At 47.8% G+C, this 21402-nt stretch overlaps 1 protein-coding gene and 1 long non-coding RNA gene across 3 annotated transcripts; one reads left to right on the top strand and one right to left on the bottom strand.

The window, feature by feature from the left end:
- Window positions 1-1380: 1380 nt before the first annotated feature.
- LOC140420060 (uncharacterized) lies at window positions 1381-9403 on the bottom strand. 2 transcript variants are annotated; one of them, XM_072504084.1, is made up of 2 exons: window positions 9286-9403; window positions 1381-5220 (listed from the first exon to the last, which is right to left on the bottom strand). In XM_072504084.1, the coding sequence occupies exon 2, from the start codon at window positions 4903-4905 to the stop codon at window positions 4000-4002; it is 906 nt and encodes a 301-aa protein (XP_072360185.1). In that variant the 5' UTR covers window positions 4906-5220; window positions 9286-9403; the 3' UTR covers window positions 1381-3999. The 2 variants fall into 2 exon arrangements, with proteins under 2 accessions (XP_072360185.1, XP_072360184.1); XM_072504083.1 differs by lacking the exon at window positions 9286-9403 and adding an exon at window positions 9079-9278.
- A 49-nt stretch (window positions 9404-9452) lies between these two features.
- On the top strand, window positions 9453-20441 carry LOC140420076 (uncharacterized). Its single transcript, XR_011946174.1, has 2 exons — window positions 9453-9651; window positions 18433-20441. It is a non-coding gene; the product is annotated as an uncharacterized lncRNA (long non-coding RNA).
- Window positions 20442-21402: the final 961 nt, after the last annotated feature.

The raw sequence follows: 21402 nt of genomic DNA, 5'->3' as shown, positions 1-21402 counted from the left end.
TCGTGGCATGGATAGAGGATTGCCTGACTGGCAGAAGGCAGAGAGTGGGGATAAAAGGGTCTTTTTCATGATGACAGGCGGTGACTAGTGCTGTGCCTCAGGGGTCAGTTCTGGGACCTCAACTTTTCCCAAATACATTAATGATCTGGAAGAAGGAACTTAAGGCATGTTGCTAAGTATGCAGATGATACAAAGATCAGGAGAGGGGCAGGTAGTATTGAGGAAGCAGGGCGGCTGCAGAAGGACTTGGACAGGCTAGGAGAGTGGGCAAATAAGTGGCAGATGGAATGCAATGTGGAAAATTGTGAGGTGATGCACTTTGGAAGGAAAAATGGAGGCATAGACTATTTTCTAAATGGGGAAATGCTCAGGAAATCAGAAGCACAAAGGGACTTGGGAGTCCTTGCTCAAGATTCTCTTGAAGTTAACATGCAGGTTCAGTCGGCAGTTTGTGCAATGTTAGCATTTATGTCGAGAGGGCTAGAATACAAGACCAGGGATGTACTCCTAAGGCTATATAAAGCTCTGGTCAGACCCCATGTGGAGTATTGTGAGCAGTTTTGGGCCCTGTATCTAAGGAAGGATGTGCTGGCCTTGGAAAGGGTCCAGAGGAGGTTCACAAGAATGATCCCTGGAATGAAGAGCTTGTCGTATGACGAACGGTTGAGGACTCTGGGTCTGTTCTCGTTGGAGTTTAGAAGGATGAGGGGAGATCTTATTGAAACTTACAGGGTACTGTGTGACCTGGATAGAGTGGACGTGGAGAGGATGTTTCCACTTGTAGGAAAAACTAGAACCAGAGGACATCATCTCAGACTAAAGGGACAATCCTTTAAAACAGAGATGAGGAGGAATTTCTTCAGCCAGAGGGTGGTGAATCTGTGGAACTCTTTGCTGCCGAAAGCTGTGGAGGCCAAATCACTGAGTATCTTTAAGACAGAGATAGATCAGTTCTTGATTAATAAGGGGATCAGGGGTTATGGGGGGAAAGCAGGAGAATGGGGATGAGAAAAGTATCAGCCATGATTGAATGGCGGAGCAGACTCGAAGGGCCGAGTGGCCTAATTCTGCTCCTATGTCTTATGGTCTTATGAATTTCCTCTTAACAAACAAACAAAGAACAAAGAAATGTACAGCACAGGAACAGGCCCTTCGGCCCTCCAAGCCCGCGCCGACCATACTGCCTGACTAAACTACAATCTTCTACACTTCCTGGGTCCGTATCCTTCTATTCCCATCCTATTCATATATTTGTCAAGATGCCCCTTAAATGTCCCTATCGTCCCTGCTTCCACTACCTCCTCCGGTAGCGAGTTCCAGGCACCCACTACCCTCTGCGTAAAAAACTTGCCTCGTACATCTACTCTAAACCTTGCCCCTCTCACCTTAAACCTATGCCCCCTAGTAATTGACCCCTCTACCCTGGGGAAAAGCCTCTGACTATCCACTCTGTCTATGCCCCTCATAATTTTGTATACCTCTATCAGGTCGCCCCTCAACCTCCTTCGTTCCAGAGAGAACAAACCGAGTTTATTCAATCGCTCCTCATAGCTTATGCCCTCCATACCAGGCAACATTCTGGTAAATCTCTTCTGCACCCTCTCCAAAGCCTCCACATCCTTCTGGTAGTGTGGCGACCAGAATTGAACACTATACTCCAAGTGTGGCCTAACTAAGGTTCTATACAGCTGCAACATGACTTGCCAATTCTTATACTCAATGCCCCGGCCAATGAAGGCAAGCATGCCGTATGCCTTCTTGACTACCTTCTCCACCTGTGTTGCCCCTTTCAATGACCTGTGGACCTGTACTCCTAGATCTCTTTGACTTTCAATACTCGAAATACTCTCTTGTGGGAGAATCTAGAAATTGGAGTCACTTTAAAAGTAATAACTTGCCCATTTCTCTCAGAGGGTCGCGAGTGTTTGCAACTCTCTTCCTCAAAGGGCAGTGGAAGCAGTCTTTAAATATTTGGAAGGCAGAGCTGGATAGATTCTTGATAAGCAAGGGGGTGAGAGGTTATCGGAGGGTCGGCAGGAATGTGGAGTTGAAGTTACAATCAGATCAGCCATGAACCTATTGAATGGTGGAGCAGGCCCGAGGGGCCGAGTGGCCTACTCCTGCTCCTAATTCATATTCTATCACATCCTTTAATAATAATAATCTTTATTATTGTTACAAATAGGCTTACATTAACTCTGCAATGATGTTACTGTGAAAATTTCCGAGTCGCCACATTCCAGCCTGTTCGAGTACACAGAGGAAGGATTCAGAATGTCCAATTCACCTAACAACACGTCTTTCAGGACTTGTGGGAGAATCCGGAGCACCCGGAGGAAACCCACGCAGACACAGGGGAGAACGTGCAGACTCTGCACAGACAGTGACCCAAGCCCGGAATTGAACCTGGGACCCTGGTGCTGTGAAGCAACAGTGCTAATCACTGTGCCACGTTGCCGCGCCATTAATAGATTGTGGCATTTTCCCACCTTCTGATGTCAGGCTAATGGGTCTGTGGTTCCTCATTTTCTCTCTCCCTCCTTAAATAGTGGGGTTACATTTACCACCTTCCAATCTGCATTCCAGAATCTATAGAATTTTGAAAGATGATCACCAATGTATCCACCATCTCTACAGCCGCCTCTTTCAACACTCTGTGATGTAGAGCATCAGCTTTTGGGGATATATAACTTTCAACCTCTTAATTTCTTCAGAACTACTTTTTCACAATTATTAATCTTTTTCAGTTCCTCCTGCTCACTACACCCTTGGTTCTCCAGTGTTTTGGGGACAATTTCTGTATCTTCCTCTGTGAAGACAGACACATTGTTTAATTTCTCTGCCATTTCCTTATTCCCCATTATAAACTCTCCTGTCTCTGTCTGGAATGGACCCACATTGGTCTTTGCGAATCATTTCCTTTTCACATTCCTATCGGAGCTTTTCCAGTCGGTTTTTATGTTTATCTTCAGTTTGCTCTCATATTCTACTTTCGCTTTATCAGTTTCTTGGTCTTCCTTTGCTGAATTCTAAACCAAGTTCCCAGTCCTCAGGCTTACTACTATTTTGGCCACTTTATGAGTCTCTTCCTTTGATCTAATGGAATCTTTAACTTTTCTTGTTAGACACGTTTGCATCACTTTTTCTGTTGGATTTTTGTTCCCTGAAGGAATCTATATTTGGTGTAGATATGTGAAATGAGAGTTGCTAAAGTCCCAGAGGACCACAGGCTGATCTCCCTTTTGAGAGAGAGTGCGAGATAACTGGTGATTTAACCTGAGGGTAACCACACCTCAGGCGAGGGGCAATGTTGCGAAGGTGGACCCTTCATGGATAACCTCAGCCAGTACGACAGCTGTACCCCTGCTATCATGAATCAATCATACAGCCAACTGAGCTAACTGACGCCCTGTAGATAAATAACAATTGCTTAAATATTAGCTATTGCCAGTCTCCCATCATACCATTTAATGTGGTTTCCCAGCCCACCTCAGACAACTTGCCCCCCCCATACCCTGATAGTTTTCTTCTGTGAGAAACACCCAGAGAAATTAAACAGAAAAAACATGTAACCACCAGGGCCCATCTTCATGGCAATGTGGCAGGACTTGGGGGGCATCCAAACAGAAATGCAAACTAAATATCTTCTAACTTCCAAACACCCCTTCACTCTGTGATCCTTGTGAAATTTAAAACAAGGTAGTCGCAACAAGGCTCGCAGAGCATCAGCCCACTGGAGACAAAGCCGTGAGACTGCCAAGTCCAACAGAAAGAAACCTGCGACCCTCCCCATTGACCAACAGTTAGAATGAACAAAATGCAGTCCTGGATGTAATTGAGAGCAGAAACCAACCCCTGTAATCAACTGGGAACTTGTTGGTGTCTCAGCAGGTGCAATGAATCATGTAATCCCTTCCCACACTGAGAGGTGAACGGACTCTACCCAGCATGAACTCGCCGGCGTCTCTGCAGGTGGGATGGATCACTAATTACCTTCCCCTACTCAGAACACGTGATTGCCTTCTCCCCATTGTGAACTCGCTGGTGTCCCCGCAGGTTCGATGAATCACTGAATCCCTTCCCACACTGGGAGCAGGTGAACGGCCTCTCCCCAGTGTGAATTTGCTGGTGTCTCAGCAGGCTGGATAACTGAGTGAATCCCTTCCCACACTGAGAGCAGGTGAATGGCTTGTCCCCAGTGTGAATTCGCTGGTGTTTCTTCAGGTCCGGTAACCGAGGGAATCCCTTCTCACACTGAGGGCAGGTGAACGGCCTCTCCCCAGTGTGAACTCGCTTATGTGCCCACAGGGAGGATGAATCACTGAATCCCTTCCCACACTGGGAGCAGATGAATGGCCTCTCCCCTGTGTGAACTCGCTGGTGTGTCTTCAGGCTGGATAACTGAGTGAATGCTTTCCCACATTGAGAGCATCTAAAAGGCTTCTCCCCACTGTGAACTCGCTGGTGTCTCTTCAGGGTGGATAAGCAAGGAAATTCCTTCCCACACTGAAAGCAGGTGAACGGCCTCTCCCCAGTGTGAACTCGCTGGTGTGACTTCAGGCTGGATAACTGACGGAATCCCTTCCCACACTGAGAGCAGGTGAACGGCCTCTCCCCAGTGTGAAACCGCTGGTGTGACTTCAGGCTGGATAACTGAGTGAATGCTTTCCCACATTGAGCGCAGGAGAATGGCCTCTCCCCAGTGTGAACTGGCTGGTGTTTCTTCAGGTTGGAGAACTGAGTAAATCCTTTCCCACACACAGAGCAGGTGAACGGCCTCTCCCCAGTGTGAAAGCGTCGATGACTCTCCAGCCGAGATGGGAATCTGTATTCCTTCCCACAGTCCCCACATTTCCACGGTTTCCTCATGTTTTGCATCTCCTCGTGTCTCTCCATGTTGGACATGAAGTCTCGTCCACACACAGAACACGTGTATGGTCTCTCACCGCTGTGAATGGTGTGATGTTTTTTTCAGGCTGTGTAACTGGTGAAAGCTCTTTCCACAGTCAGTGCTCTGGAACACTCTCACTCGGGTGAGTGTGTCTCGGTGCTTTTCCAGTCACACTGATGTTTAAAATGTTTTGATGCCGACAGATCGGGTAAACAATTCTCCTTCTAGATTCAAAGGCCGATGATATTCAGATCCCAAGGTATCGAGTGACTCTGTAAGACCGAGACGTGACAATTGAGATCTTTGGTGAATTCCTCCTTTTGTAATATCTGTAAAAGGAGTTTACAAAAGTCAACACTCAGTCCAGGATAGAAATTCAGAACAGATAATTCTAATTTCTTTGGACCATTCTTTGTTCTCTCATTCTCCAATACCTCGGCTCCAATACCACAAGACCATAAGACATAGAAGCAGAATTAGGGCACTCGGCCAATCGACTCTGCTCCACCATTCTATCATGGCTGATACTTTTCTCATCCCCATTCTCCTGCCTTCTGCCCATAACCCTTAACCCCCTTATTAATCAAGAACCTAGCTACCTCTTTCTTAAAGACACTCAGTGATTTGGCCTCCACAGCCCTCTGCGGCAAAGAGTTCCACTGATTCACCACCCACTGGCTGAAGAAATTCCTGCTCATCTGTTTTAAAGTACAGTAAGAAGTCTTACATCACCAGGTTAAAGTCCAACAGGTTTGTTTCGATGTCACTAGCTTTCGGAGCGCTGCTCCTTCCTCAGGTGAATGAAGAGGTATGTTCCAGAAACGTACCACTGTTTTAAAGGATCGTTCCTTGAGACTGAGATTGTCTAATTTTAGAACAATCCCTTGTTCTAGTTTTTCTTACAAGTGGAAACACCCTCTCCACGTCCACTCTATCCAGGCCCCGCAGTGTCCTGTGAGTTTCAATAAGATTCCCCCTCATCCTTCTAAACTCCAATGTATACAGATCCAGAGTCCTCAACCGTTCCTCATACGACAAGCTCTTCATTCCAGGGATCCTTCTTGTGAACCTCCTCTGGACCCTTTCCAAGGTCAGCACATCCTTCCTTAGATACGGGTCCCTAAACTGCTCACAATACTTCAAATGGGGTCTGACCAGAGCCTTATACACCTATTCCCCATACCTAGTCTCCAGGGAGTGGACTCGGAGGGACGGAGTTTCGGAGCTGCGAGTACAGAAACCTTATCTCGGGGATTCACAGCCGAGTCTCCAGGGAGCGGACTCGGAGGGGCAGGGTATCGGAGCAGTGACTGTCGGAAGGATGAGCTGGCTGACCACTGCACGCTGGTATGGGAGGCCATTCAAGCAGGGGGGGGAGTGGTAGTTGTCGGGGATTCTATAATTAGGGGAACTGATAACATCCTTTGGAAGCAGGACCGAGAGTCCCACTTGGTATGTTGCCTGCCCGGTGCCAGGGTGAGGGGCATCTCTAACTGGCTTGAAAGGATATTGGAGAGGGAGGGGGAGGATCCAGTTGTTGTGGTCCACATTGGGACAAACAACATTGGCAAGACTCGGAAAGAGGACCTGTTTGGGAATATCAGGAACGAGGAACAAAATTAAAGAACAGGTCCCCTGGATTATCTCTGGGTTATTCCCCGAGCCACGTGCAAATTGGCATAGAGATGAGAAAATTAGGGAAGTAAACACGTGGCTAAAGGAGTGGTGTGGGAAAGAGGGGTTCCATTACAGGGGGGATCTGTACCATTGGGACGGTCTCCACCTGAACCGATCTGGGACCAGTGTCCTCATGGAAAGGATAAGAACAAAGAACAAAGAACAAAGAAATGTACAGCACAGGAACAGGCCCTTCGGCCCTCCAAGCCCGTGCCGACCATACTGCCCGACTAAACTACAATCTTCTACACTTCCTGGGTCCGTATCCTTCTATTCCCATCCTATTCATATATTTGTCAAGATGCCCCTTAAATGTCCCTATCGTCCCTGCCTCCACTACCTCCTCCGGTAGTGAGTTCCAGGCACCCACTACCCTCTGCGTAAAAAACTTGCCTCGTACATCTACTCTAAACTTTGCCCCTCTCACCTTAAACCTATGCCCCCTAGTAATTGACCCCTCTACCCTGGGGAAAAGCCTCTGATTATCCACTAATAAATAGAGAGGTAGTCAGGAACCTAACGTCAGGAACTGCAGCTAATGACAAAACTACAAGTAGTATACTGGTTAAAGCAAAAGTGAAAAGTAACAAACAAGCAAATAACAAACAAGCAAATAACAAACAAGCAAATAACAAACAAACAAGCAAATAACAAAGAAGCAGTGCTGAGGGAGCGGTCAGGGGGAACAGCCCGATTAAGGTTCTATAGACAAATGCACGGAGTGTAAGGAATAAACTAGACGAGCTGCAGGCGCAAATGCAAGTTGAAGATTATAATGTCGTCGCTATTTCAGAGACTTGGCTGGGACAGGACTGGGAACTAAATATACCGTTATAAAGTTTACAGAGAATATGGCAGAGGGGGTGGATCAGCCTTACTGATCAGAAATACTATCACCTCAATGGTGAGGGAGGAAATAGTGAGGGGAAAGCATCCAGTGGAGACAACAGGGGTGGAACTGAGGAAGAAAACAATCTCAAACTGTAATGGGTGTTGTGTATCGACCCCTTGGTGGCAGTTCTGAGGTGCTAGATTGTATAAAGGCAGTAATGAAGCAAGTGTGTAGCAAAGGCAGAGTAGTATTAATGGGGGATTATAATTGACACACAGATTGGGAGAGGCAGACAAGCACCTATCAGAAAGGGAGTGAATTTCTGGAATGTGTCCGGGATAGTTTCTGGGTCCTCGGTGCCGGGAGATGGCAGTGCTAACCACTGCACCACCCTGCTGCCCCTCTTCTGCCCATCTAGCAAGCCCATCTATATTGTCCTGTAATCTAAGGCCTTGTTCCTCACCATTTACCACACCACAAATTTTTGTGTCAGCTGTGAACTTCCTAATTATACCTCCTACATTCACATCCAGATCATTAATGTGTACTACAAACAACAAGTGACCCAGCACTGATCCCTGCAGAACACCGCTGGGCACAGGCTTCCAGGCACAAAAACAACCTTCAAACATCACCCTCTGCCTCCTACGACTGAGCCAGTTTGGGATCCAATTTGCCAAATTGCCCTGAATCCCCTGGGCTCTTATCTTCTGCATCAGCCTCCCATGTGAGAGTTTGTGAAAAGCCTTACTAAACACCATGTCGACTACATCAATGCACTATCCACATCTACAGCCTAGTCACTTCCTCAAAAAAGTCAATCAAATTTGTAAGACATGCTCTCCCTTTTTTAATCTTTGCCTCTCCAAGTGGAGATTAATTCTGTCCCTCAGAATGTTTTCCAGTAGTTTCCCTGGCAGTGAAGATAGACTCACTGGCTTGTAATTTCCTGGTTTGTTCCTATTTGCTTTCTTGAATAATGGCACCACATTAGCTGTCTTCCAGTCCCCCGGCCACCCCTCCTGTGGCCAGAGAAGATTTGAAAATTGTCAGAGCCTCTCCTTCCTTGCCTTCCACAGCAGCCTGGAATACATCTCACTTGGCCCTGGGGATTTATTCGCTTTCAGACTTGGTAAAACTGTTCATACCTTCCCAGGAATGGTAGGCCTAACATACGATGAACGTCTGAGGATCCTGGGATTATATGCATTGGAGTTTAGGAGGTTGAGGGGAGATCTAATAGAAACTTACAAGATAATGAATGGCTTAGATAGGGTGGACGTCGGGAAGTTGTTTCCATTAGCAGGGGAGACTAGGACCCGGGGGCACAGCCTTAGAATAAAAGGGAGTCACTTTAGAACAGATGAGGAGAAATTTCTTCAGCCAGAGAATGGTGGGTCTGTGGAATTCATTGCCATAGAGGGCGGTGGAGGCTGGGACGTTGAGTGTCTTTAAGACAAAAGTTGTTAAATTCTTGATTTCTCGAGGAATTAAGGGCTATGGAGAGAGAGCGGGTAAATGGAGTTGAAATCAGCCATGATTGAATGGTGGAGTGGGCTCGATGGGCCGAATGGCCTTACTTCCGCTCCTATGTCTTATGGTCTTAATACTTTGGGGTGTGTGAGCTGCATTGTTATCCTCCTGTTTTTATAGAATCTAACCCTCTTTCCCCACTCACTGTGTGAACATGTTGACTGGTTGTTGAATTGCTGACATTTGATCTGGAGGCTGTGCTCCCTCAGATATCCTGTTCTGAATGAATTCTCAATGTCTGGTTGTATTTCTGCGGCAATATCTCTTGTTCTCGGGGCCCATTTCCCGCCAGTTTTTCTGCTGCTTTCATTGTTTGAAAAATGATGAAAACAAAAGTAATAAAAATATTTACATTTGCGGGTGTCTGGCGGGAGGTGCGCGGCTTCCCTTCCGACAGGGAGTCAGGGAGCCGCTTCAGCTCTTTCCGTGCAGCCTGGTCAAGCTGCCGAGAGCCTCGGGACTCACTGCTCGGTGTCGCCGGCCGGTGCTGCGGGTCTGACGGGAGAACAACCCAGTCAGTGACCTTCCCCTCCCCCCGGCCGGGACTGCGCATGTGCGGCGGAGAGCCCACCCCCTGACCTTCCGGCTGACGTATTGACCAATGAAAGGAATTGGAGGCCCGGAAGAACTTTGGCCCTCCAGCCAATCAGCGCGCGGGCTTTGTGTAAATGATGATTGAGCTTCACGCAATAGAAACGTCCTCCTGTCTCCAACATCTGTGAGTAAAACACTTTATTTTCTCCCCCTTTCCATTTCTTTTCTCATTCTCACCTTCATTTGGTCACTTACAGCAACTGAAGGGAAAGGAAGTGAATCCAGGGCGTTTCCAGACTCTGGAAAGGTTGGCCCAGGTCTCTCTCTCTGAAAGACATTGACATCCTTTGCTCCCTCAACTTGACATGGGGAGAACGTGCAGACGCCGCACAGACAGTGGGACCAGGCTTTTGGGCCGAACCTCTGGGTGGTTCCAATGTGCTTGGCCCGGCGGTCGCTTGAAAGGTCTCCTGTCCCCGACCCACACTTGGGCTGATGTGTTTATGTCACAAAGGCCCCTGGGTTATGGTTGTAGCTCTGCCTCCCTCATCCAGGTAGATTGTACTCGGGTCAGGCCTGAGGGAATGAGCTGCAGATCCATTGGCCTCCTGTAGGGTTAGAACCTGGGGAAATGATGCTGAGGTAGAGGGACCAATTATCTCATCGAATGGTTCAGCAGGCTTGATGGGCCAAATGCAGCTCCTATTTGTTCTGTCTTGAAGCGCATGATAGCATAGTAATTAGCACTGTTGCTTCACAGCTCCAGAGTCCCAGGTTTGATTCCCACTTGCGTCACTGGCTGTACAGAGTCTGCACGTTCTCCCTGTGTCTCCGTGGGGTTCCTCCAGGTGTTCCGGTTTCCTCCCACAAGTCCTGAAAGACATGCTGTTAGGTGTAATGAAAATTGCTTCTTGTCACAAGTAGACTTCAAATGAAGTTACTGTGAAAAGCCCCTAGTCGCTACGTTCCAGCACCTGTTCAGAGAGGCTGGTATGGGAATTGAACCTGCGCTGCTGGCCTTATTCTGCTTGACAAGCCAGCTCTTTAGCCCACTGTGCTAAATCAGCGTGTCAGTAATTTGGACATTCTGAATTCTCTCTCTGTCTACCCGAACAGGCGCCGGAATGTGGCTACTCAGGGATTTTCACAGTTATTTCATTGCAATGTTAATGTAAGCCTACTTGTGACAATAAAGATTATTACTATTATAAAGCAATGAGCATGGATCTGGCAAACAGCCTGAATCAGCACCTTCAGGAAAATTGGGAGGGTGAATATTAAAAATAGCAGAGTGAGAATGGAGGGAGAGTGTGTGGGATGGAGATTTACAACTTTTAGGAACATAGGAACTGGAGTAGGCCATTCAGCCCTTGGAGCCTGTCCCGTTATTCAATGTGATCATGGCTAATCTGTGACCTAACTCTATATACCTGCCTTTGGCCCATATCCGTTAATATCTTTGATTTACAAAAATTTATCTATCTCATTTAAAATTAACAACTGATCTAACTTCAAATGAAGTTTGTGGGAGAGAGTTCAAAACTTCTACAACTCTTTGAGTGAAGAAGTTCTTCCCAACATCTCTCTTGAACGGTCTCGCCCTCATTTTTAGACTATGGCCCTTAGGTTTAGAATCTCCAACCAGGGGCATCCGGTGGTGACCATGGAGTGAGTGGTCACACATTTGGTGGTTCCCACTCAAGACATTTTTTTGTGTGGTCTTTTTCTGCCAGAAGGGCTTGTTATTTGAAGGCAATAGGTACAGGAGTGCCCAGGGAAGGTAATACTCCTCTGGTGTGGTTGGTGGATGGCTCTGTGGACAAGGACTGGTGCAAAAAAGAAAGGGCAGTGGGAGCAGGAGAGTCTATGTGGTGTGCCACAGGAAAAGATGGTTGAGGACAAGGGAGGCATTTGCCTGCCCAGCGGTCGACGGAACAGTTGGTAGAATTTCTGAACAAGTTCCTATAACAGAGGAAAGAGGCCCTGGAAGACCTGGCCAATGTGGTAGAATCGCTGAGATCTGGGATCGAGCGAGTTAAACAAAGGCTGAAGTCCCAGGGCCAGGCAATCCAGAAAGTGGAGACGGCGGTGGGGGAAGCACGAGGAGCAGTTGGCCTCGTTGATGGCAGAAGTGGGAGTGATGCTGGAGAGTTTGAAGAGGATGAGGGAGAAAGTGGAGGATCTGAAGAATCACTCCAGCCAGCAAATTTAAGGAATACCTGAAGGCATTGAAGGTGCGGAGGCCGCTTTGTGTGTGACAAGGATTCTGGAGAACATGATGGGGGATAGGGCCTTCGAATGGCCTCTGGTGGTGGACCGAGTGCACAGGCCATAAGGACGGGGCCACAGGCAGTCGTGCCACCGAGGGCAATGCTGGTACAGTTGCACCGCTTTCTGGTCAAGGAAAAGATCCTTTAATGGGTGAGGCAGACCAGAAAATGTACCTGGCAAGGGACTGAGCTGCGGGTGCACCAGGACCTGAACGCGGAGTTGGGGAAGGGGAAGGCCGGGTTTAATCGGATTAAGGCTGCCGTCTTTGAAAAGGGGGTGAAGTTTGGGGTATTATACCTGGCCCACCTGTGGGTGACTTTCCAAGAACGAGAGCTTTATTTCGACATGCCAGAGGAGGAGATAGAATTTATGAGAGGCTATGGACTGAGAGGAATGCGAGGACATTGAACTTTGGAGGAGTTGTGAGTGGTTTCTGAAGTGTCTGGGGGTGGGTATTCTGGGGCAGGTCTTGGCAGGAAGGCAGTGATTTTGTTGCTCTTTAGGGGTCGACAGTTGAGATGGTCGGGGGGGGAGGGGAATTGGAGGGAGTCAGGGTGGTTGGAGGCTTTGGGCGGGGGCCGCCATGCTAGCTGGGCAGACCAGTTAATAGGAGTGAAGTAGGGGGATGGCGTGGGAAGGGGGGGGACGGTGTTTTATTTTGGGGGGGGGGGGGGAGGGTGGAGTGTTGCTGCCATGGGTGTGGTTGGTTTGCTGCAGTTGGGAAGGAATCGATGGCGGTGACATCCGACGGCCTGGAGGGGCACGTGATATGGGCTGGGGACTGGCCCAAAAAAGGAATATGGTTGATCGGAAGGGGGCGGGGAGCCTCCCGGCTTTCCTGGTCATGTGGAACGTGAGGGGGTTGAATGGGCCGGTTAAACGGTCGCGTGTATCCATGCGTTTGAGCAGTCTGAAGGCGGACGTGGCTTTTTTTGCAGGAGACGCACCTGAAACTTTGGACCAGACAAGACTGAGGAAAGAGTGGGTGGGGCAGATGTTCCATTCGGGTCTGGATATGAAGACGAGAGGGGTGGCAGTATTGGTTAATAAGAGGTTTGTGTTCGAGGTGGGGAGTATTGTAGACAATCCGGGAGGGGGGTGGTGGGCCGAGGGGGTTTATGGAGGGAGGGAGGGGAGGGGAGGGGTGACCTCTGGAGGTTTTGGAGGCCGAGAGCGACGGAGGTTTTATACTTCTCCCATGTGCACTCGGTATACTCCGGATTGACTGGGGTGAGGGCTGCTATTTGGGGCTACGTGGAGCTGAAAGACACGGGGAAGGTCACAGCCACCATGCTGTGGGAGGCACTTAAGGCCGTAGTCAGGGGGGAGTTTGTATCAATTCAGGCGCACAGGGAGAAAATGGAGCGGGAGGAGAGGGCAAGGCTGGTGGATGAGATGTTGCGGGTGGACAGGAGATATTCGGAGGCACCGGAGGCAGGTCTGTTGAAGGAGAGGCAGAGGCTGCAGTTGGAGTTTGGGCTAGTTTCCACGGGGAAGGCAATGGGACCATTGCGGAGAGCCAGAGGGGCAGTGTATGATTACGGGGAAAAGGAGAGCAGGATGTTGGCCCATCAGCTGAGAAAGCGGTAGGCGGTGAGGGAGATTGGTAGAGTGAGGGATGATAAGGATCAGGTGGTGAATGGGGTGTTTGAGGCTTTTGAGAGGAGGCTCTATGAGTCGGAGCCCCCAACTGGAGAGGAGGGGATGCGGCGGTTCCTGGATGGTTTAGAGTTTCCCAAAGTGGAGGAGGGGCTGGTTCAGGGATGGGGGCCCCAATTGGGCTGAGGGAGGTGATGGATGGTATGGGGGCGATGCAGGCAGGGCTGAGGGAGGTGATGGATGGTGTGGGGGCGATGCAGGCAGGGCTGAGGGAGGTGATGAATGGTATGGGGGCGATGCAGGCAGGGCTGAGGGAGGTGATGGATGGTATGGGGGTGATGTAGGCAGGGCTGAGGGTGGTGATGGATGGTGTGGGGGTGATGCAGGCAGGGCTGAGGGAGGTGATGGATGGTGTGGGGGTGATGCAGGCAGGGCTGAGGGAGGTGATGGATGGTGTGGGGGTGATGCAGGCAGGGCTGGGGGAGGTAGTGGATGGTGTGGGGGTGGTGCAGGCAGGGCTGAGGGAGGTGATGGATGGTATGGGGGCGATGCAGGCAGGGCTGAGGGAGGTGATGGATGGTATGGGGGCGATGCAGGCAGGGCTGAGGGAGGTGATGGATGGTATGGGGGCGATGCAGGCAGGGCTGAGGGAGGTGATGGATGGTATGGGGGCGATGCAGGCAGGGCTGAGGGAGGTGATGGATGGTATGGGGGCGATGCAGGCAGGGCTGAGGGAGGTGATGGATGGTATGGGGGTGATGCAGGCAGGGCTGAGGGAGATATTGGATGGTATGGGGGCGATGCAGGTAGGGAAGTCCCCGGGGCTGGATGGGTTCCTGATGATGGTGTATAATGAAGCGTGGGGGAATTCCCCTGACATTGTCGCAGGCTTCCAGCTCTCTGATTTTAAAGAGGGACAAGGACCCGGAGCAGTGTGGGTCATACCGCCCGATATCATTTTTGAATGTAGATGCCAAGGTAGTGACGAAGATGTTGGCCTCACAAATTGAGGACTGTGTACCGGGGGTGATGGGACGAGGCAGGGGTGTCCGCGCTCTCCATTGCCATTCCCCTTCGACCCGTTATATATTTCAGACTCGGTGGGCAGCACCGGAGGCATCATGGAAAATGTGGGAAAGAGAGACTACAGCTTCAAATTCCTGGGTGTGCACGTCACCAACAATCTGTCCTGGTCCACCAATGTCGACGCTACGACCAAGAAAGCACAACAGTGCCTATACTTTCTCAGGAAACTAAGGAAATTCAGCATGTCCACATTAACTCTTACCAACTTTTACAGATGCACCATAGAAAGCATCCTATCTGGCTGCATCACAGCCTAGCCTGGCAACTGCTCGGTCCAAGACCGTAAGAAACTACAGAGAATCGTGAACACTGCCCAGTCCATCACAGAAACCCACCTCCCATCCATTGACTCTGTCTGCACCTCCCGCTGCTTTGGGATAGCGACAGCATAATCAAAGACCCCTCCCATCCGGCTTATTCACACTTCCAACTTCTTCCATCGGGCAAGAGATACAAAAGTCTGAGAACACGCACTAATACGTCCAAAGACGTGCAGGTTAGGTGGATTGGCCATGACAAATTGCTCTTAAGTGACCAAAAAGGTTCGGAGTTATTGGTTACGGGGATGGTGTGGAAGTGAGGGCTCAAGTGGTTTGGTGTAGACTCGATGTGCCGAATGGCCTCATTCTGCACTGTATGTTCTATGTTCTAACAGATTCAAAAACATCTTCTTCTCCGCTGTTACCAGACTCCTAAACGACCCTCTTATGGACTGACCTGATCTCATCACACATCTCCTCCACTGAGTAGTGCTGCACTCCTGTATGCTTCACCCGATGCCTGTGTCTATGTATTTACATTGTGTATTGATGTTTCCCCTGTGTATTCTCATGTATGGAATGATCTGTCAGAACTGTACGCAGATCAATACGTTTCACTGTATCTCGGTACACGTGACAAAAAACAAATCCAATCCTCACCATTGAAGTGATAGTATTTCTAATCAGTAAGGCTACTCCACCCCCTCTGCCATATTCTCTGTCCCTCCTGTAAACTTATAACCAGTACATTTGGTACCCAGTCCAGACCATCCTGCTACTTGTTTTTGAAACTGTGTTGAGCACTGTCCCAGGTTCGATTCCCTGTTGGGTCGTGGTACGTGCGTAGTCTGCACATTCTCCCCATGCGCGTGGGGTACCTCCGGGTGTTCTGGTTTCCTCCCACAGTCCAAAGACGTGCAGGTTGGGTGGATTGGCCATGATAAACTGCCCTTAGTGACCAAAATGGTTAGGAGGGGTTACTGGGTTACGGGGATAGGGTGGAAGTGAGGACATAAGTGGGTCGGTGCAGACTCGATGGGCTGAATGGCCTTCGTCTGCACTGTATGTTCTATATACAGGTAAAATGATAATGAAATGACCTACAAAACAAGTTATAGAAACATGAAAAATGCCCATACAAAATACAAACAGAGGGAAAACGAAAAAACAAATACACGAATACACATTCAAGTAAATACAGTAATTCCAGTTACTGGTGCTAACAAGTAGGAGTACCAGAGGGTCCTCTAATTTGGTGCTATTTGGGGGGCCCGTGTCACAAACATGGGTCCCAAGTCCCGATGTGTGGTTATTTTGGCTTCCCACCTACGGAATTGGACTGTGAGGATGATGAGGTACATTAGTGTGAACAGGATCAGGATTGCAGCCAGGGGTAAAATGAGGTGAATGGTCGAGTGTAACTGAACATCTGAGTCCAAAACCTCATCCCACCACATGGTGGCTCCACTTGTCTTAATCTGCCTTGTTACCTCCTGGGTTAATCGGATCACTTTAGTGAAGTTTTTGTGTGTAAAAGCCAATTTTAACCGACTCTCGTGCACTTCCTCAGGTCGGGGGTTTAATTTATTGTCTCGTGCTGACTTTAGTCCTGTCCTGATCTCACCTAGGGCGAAATGACCCTCGAGGAGTGTCCCGGGGCACTTTTGTCCAAGTTCTAATCCTTTTTCGAGGCTATAAGCAAGACATCCAATTTCAGGACACCCATTATTTGAAAATCCCCACCAATCCCCTTTTGTGAAAATCCCCACCAATCCCCTTTTGTGGTGACACTCAGACAGCATTCATTCGAGGTCCTCTTTGGCTTTTGGTAAATAAACCTCTGATTATTGAAATGAAAATCGCTTATTGTCACAAGTAGGCTTCAATGGAGTTACTGTGAAAAGCCCCTAGACGCCACATTCCGGCGCCTGTTCGGGGAGGCTGGTACGGGAATTGAACCATGCAGCTGGCCTGCTTGGTCTGCTTTAAAAGCCAGCGATTTAGCCCAGTGTGCTAAACACCAGAACATAATACTCTTATCCGGGTGTGTCCATTGCCCACCGTCCTCACATTCCCCTGCGTCAGATGGAGAAAACCAGATAGCCGGGGTATAAAAGGTTCACAATGTCCTGCGTTTTGAGTCAGATGATGAGAATACCAGGTTTCATCCTGTGTCGTCGTCCGTTGGTGCCCTGGGGAGATCAAGCATCATTTTTGTTATTATCTGTTGCTTAATCTCTGCATTTTATAGTGTCACTATGTGTAAACCCCCCTTTCTTTTTGTTCTTATTTCAAAGAAAACAAAAAGCCTGATAATGGCTGAGGCTTGGAGTGGTCGGAAACTGTCTTCGAACACTGCCATCTTTTAACACAACCATACAGTGATTGAGGCTTTCTTAACCGGCCGAATTTTAGGGGGGTCAGTTCTATTCAGTTTTGTCCCGGGTGCTCAGACGTTCACTGAAGGGGCCGAATTTTAGGGCAGCCCGATTCTGTGTAGCAGCAAACACCAAAAGGTTCATACGTGTAAATAGCATGTGGGATCAGCCAAACATGACCTCCAAAAAGAGGAAAGAGAAAGGGAAGTGGAATGAGTCAGGTTATGGGATAAATACATTCTGCATCCCACAACCAAACTGTGGAGCAGGCTCCCCTCAATAAGTTCACAGCTGATCTGATTGTAACCTCAACTCCACATTCCCACCGACCCCCCGATAACCTTTCACTCCCTTGCTTATCAAGAATCTATCCAGCACTGCCTTCAAAATAGTCAAATCTAGGATTTGGATTCTCACCAGCTGATTATGGGAGGGGGTGGTCCGGATTTCAATTGTGTAAGGGAGCCAAGGTTGGATAGGTTCAGCCTTAATTGTCACAGAAACTTCATTGCAGCGTTAATGTCTGCCTACTTGTGACACTAATAAGAGCCGAATTAGGCCACTCGGCCCATCGAGTCTGCTCCGCCATTCAATCATGGCTGATATTTTCTCATCCCCATTCTCCTGCCTTCTCCCCATAATCCCTGATCCCCTTAATAATCAACAACCTATCTATCTCTGTCTTAAAGACACTCAGTGATTTGGCCTTGATCGATAATGTCCAACTAAATCCGCTACCTTGATGGCGGGGCTTGTCCCTACCGGCCATGTCGTTGGTGTCCGAGGCACATGGGCCTTACCAAATGAGGAAAACTCAAATGCGGCAAAGAATTCCAGATTCACCACCCTCTGGCTGAAGAAATTCCTCCTCACATTTGTTTTAAAGGATCGTCCCTTTAGTCTGAGATTGTCTCCTCTGGTTCTCATTTTTCCTACAAGTGGAAACATCCTCCCCATGTCCACTCCATCCAGGCCTCGCAGTATCCTGTAAGTTTCAATAAGATCCCCCCCGATCCTTCTAAACTCCAGCGAGTACAGACCCAGAGTCCTCAACCGTTCCTCATACGACAAATAAAGGGTTGAGCAAGTTTAATGGGCCAAATGGCCGACTGCAGCTCCTATTTGTTTTGATCTCTGTGTCCAGGACAGGAAGCAGTGAGCAGGGATCTGTCAATCAGCCTGAATCAGCACCTTCAGGAGAATTGGGAGGGTGAATATTAGATAGAGTGAATGGAGGGAGAGTGTGTGGGATGGAGATTTACAGCTTTTGGGGAATGAGAGAGGGAAGAATGTTCCATGGAAACTAGAACTGTCTGTTCTGAGTTTCTATCCTGTACTGACAGCGATGTATTTTGTAAATTGTTTTTCCAGGATATTAGAAAAGGAGGAATTACAGACAGAAATCTCAAACATCACATCTTGATCGGACAGAGTCACTTGATTCTTTGGGTCACACACACCCGAGTGAGTGTGTTCCAGAGCACTGACTGTGAAAAGAGCTTCAACCAGTTAGAGCTTCACAGCGGGGAGGGACTGTACACGTGTTCTCTGGATGAGTAAGGCTTCAATTGTCTAACCTGGAGAGACACAAGGAGACCCAAAACATGGAGAAACAGTGGAAATGCCGGGACTGTGGGAAGGGATTCAAAGCCCCATCTGCACTGGAAGCTCATCGGCGCATTCACACTGGGAGAGGCCATTCAGCTGCTCTCAGTGTGAGAAAGGATTCAGTCAGTCATTCACCCTGTAACACACCAGAGGGTTCACACTGGGGAGAGGCCATTGAACTGCTCTCAGTGTGGGAAGAGATTCAATCAATCAGCCAGCCTGACGTCCCACCGGCGAGTTCGCACGGAGGAGAAGCCGTTCACCTGCTCTCAGTGTGGGAAGAGATTCAATTAGCCAGCCTGACGTCCCACCAGCGAGTTCACACGGAGGAGAAGCCGTTCACCTGCTCTCAGTGTAGGAAGGGATTCAGACATTTATCCACCCTGCGGAGACATCAGCCAGTTCACCCCGGGGAGTGAACATTCACCTGCACTCAATGTGGGAAGGGATTCTGTGTTTCCTTGTACCTGCTGAGACACCAACAAGGTCACAAGTGATTACAGGGGTTGGATTCTGCTGTTATTGTTGCTATTCTCAATTACACCCAGAACAGCATTGTGTTCATTCTGTCAGTTGGTCAATGGGGAGGGTCGGAGGGTTTCGTTCTGCTGGACTGGCCGGTCTCACGACTTTGCCTCCAGTGGGCTGATGCTCTTGAGCCTTGTGGCAAATACTTGGCTTCAAATTTCACCAGGATCACAGAGTGAAAGGGTGTTTGGAAGGTAGATGACAGATAGTTCCTGTTTCTGTTTGGAACCCCAAAGCATGCAGTTCAGATGAAGATAGGCTATGGTGGTTACATGGTTCTGTCTCAGAAGGAAACGGTCAAGCCATGAGGGCCAAGTTGATTGGGAACTTACAATAAAATGTGTAATGATACACAGGCAGTCGCATTTAAGGAATTATCACATATTTACATAAAATATAGATTCCTTTAAGAAACAAAATCCAACAGGAAAAGTGACGCAACCGTGACTAACAAGAAAAATTAAAGATTCCATCAGGTCAAAGGAAGAGGCTCATTAATCGATTACAGATTTATTGCTTCACTGATTTATTGGTACCTTGAAGAATCAATGCAGTATAATTCTTAAATTCAGTATACATACAGACAGAAAATGGAATACCCACAAGGCAAAGTCATTGTTTCAGATAAAAATATGAGAATTGCTGTACAGCAACTTAATGTGTGTCAGAATCTAACACGGTTTCTAGAAAAGTTGCATAAAAGCCCTCGAAATGAATAAACCATTGTTCTACAAATACATGTAGTAGTGAAAAAGTATTGCAGCCTTAGCAACAGAAACATTTACAAAATGTAGCAAAACCTCAGCAACAAGCAAGGTTAATGCAGAACACCTTATCTTCAGAGGATTGGTACACGTGGCGGGAGCATGTAGACATTTAATTAATTTGATAGACATTAATGAATTTTAAGTAATGACCAATGCCTGGATAACAAATCATGCTCCAAGTGACAAGAGTTTTTTGAATAAATCAGGAAGCCTCAGCTGAGAATTTGAAACCAATAAGGGGTTAGACCATTGATAAGAATTTATTTAAGACTAAAGTTTCATGACTAAAGTTTATTCTGTATTCATGCTTTAAGAAATTCTGAACCATCTATTCATTTCCTAATATTTTCTTATGTTTTTGTTTAACTCTCTTTATTATGTTTTGATGTATTATTTCATCTGAATTTTGATTTATTTCTATGCAAGAGAATCAAGGTGGATAATTAGCAATAAAGTTGCATTTTTGGACACCTCCAATCAACCAGATCTTGGGCTCATTTTTGAAGATAAAATTAAAGATCTTATCACTCATATAGTTGCCAAAATAAGTGTAACACCGAGGATTGGAAACTTGTTCTAGAATTCAGCAAAGGAGGATCAAGAAACTCATAAAGAGAAAATAGAATATGAGAGCAAACTGGCGAGAAACATAAAAAAACGACTGGAAAAGTTCCTGCAAAATGTGAAAAGGAAAAGATTCGCAAAGACCAATGTGGGTTCATTGCAGGCAAAGACAGGAGAGTTTATAATGGAGAATAAGGAAATGACAGAGAAACTAAACAATGAGTGTCTGTCTTCATGGAGGAGGATACAGAAATCGTCCCAAAAACAGAGAACCAAGGGACCAGTGAGCACGAGGAACTGAAAGAGATTAGTATTCGTGAAAAAGTAGTATTGGAGAAATTAATGTGGTTGAAAGTTAATAAATCCCCAAAACCGCTGCTCGCCATCCCAGAGTGTTGAAAGAGGCGGCTGTAGAGATAGTGGACACATTGGTGATCATCTTTCACAATTCTATAGATTCTGGAATGGTTCCTGCAGATTGGAAGGTGGTAAATGTAACCCCACTATTTAAGGAGGGAGAGAGAAAACGGGGAACCACAGACCCATTAGCCTGACATCAGTAGGAGGGAAAATGCTACAATCTATTATAAAGGATGTGATAACATACGATTTAGGAGCAGGAGTAGGCCACTCGGCCCCTCGAGCCTGCTCCACCATTCAATAAGTTCCCGGCTGATCTGATTGCAACCGCAACTCCCACCACCCCCCGATAAGTTTGCTTATAAAGAATCTATTCAACTCCATCTTCAAAATATTCAAAGACTCTGCTTCCACTGCCCTTTGAGGAAGAGAGTTCCAAAGACTCCCAACTCTGACAGAAAAAAGTTCCCCTCTGCCATAAATGGGCAAGTATTACTTTTAATGTGACTCCAAT

Source organism: Scyliorhinus torazame, chromosome 5, assembly GCF_047496885.1.
Source record: "Scyliorhinus torazame isolate Kashiwa2021f chromosome 5, sScyTor2.1, whole genome shotgun sequence".
Classification (NCBI taxonomy): domain Eukaryota; kingdom Metazoa; phylum Chordata; class Chondrichthyes; order Carcharhiniformes; family Scyliorhinidae; genus Scyliorhinus; species Scyliorhinus torazame.
Note: the sequence above shows the minus strand (reverse complement) of the source record. Positions and strands in the feature narration are given on the sequence as shown.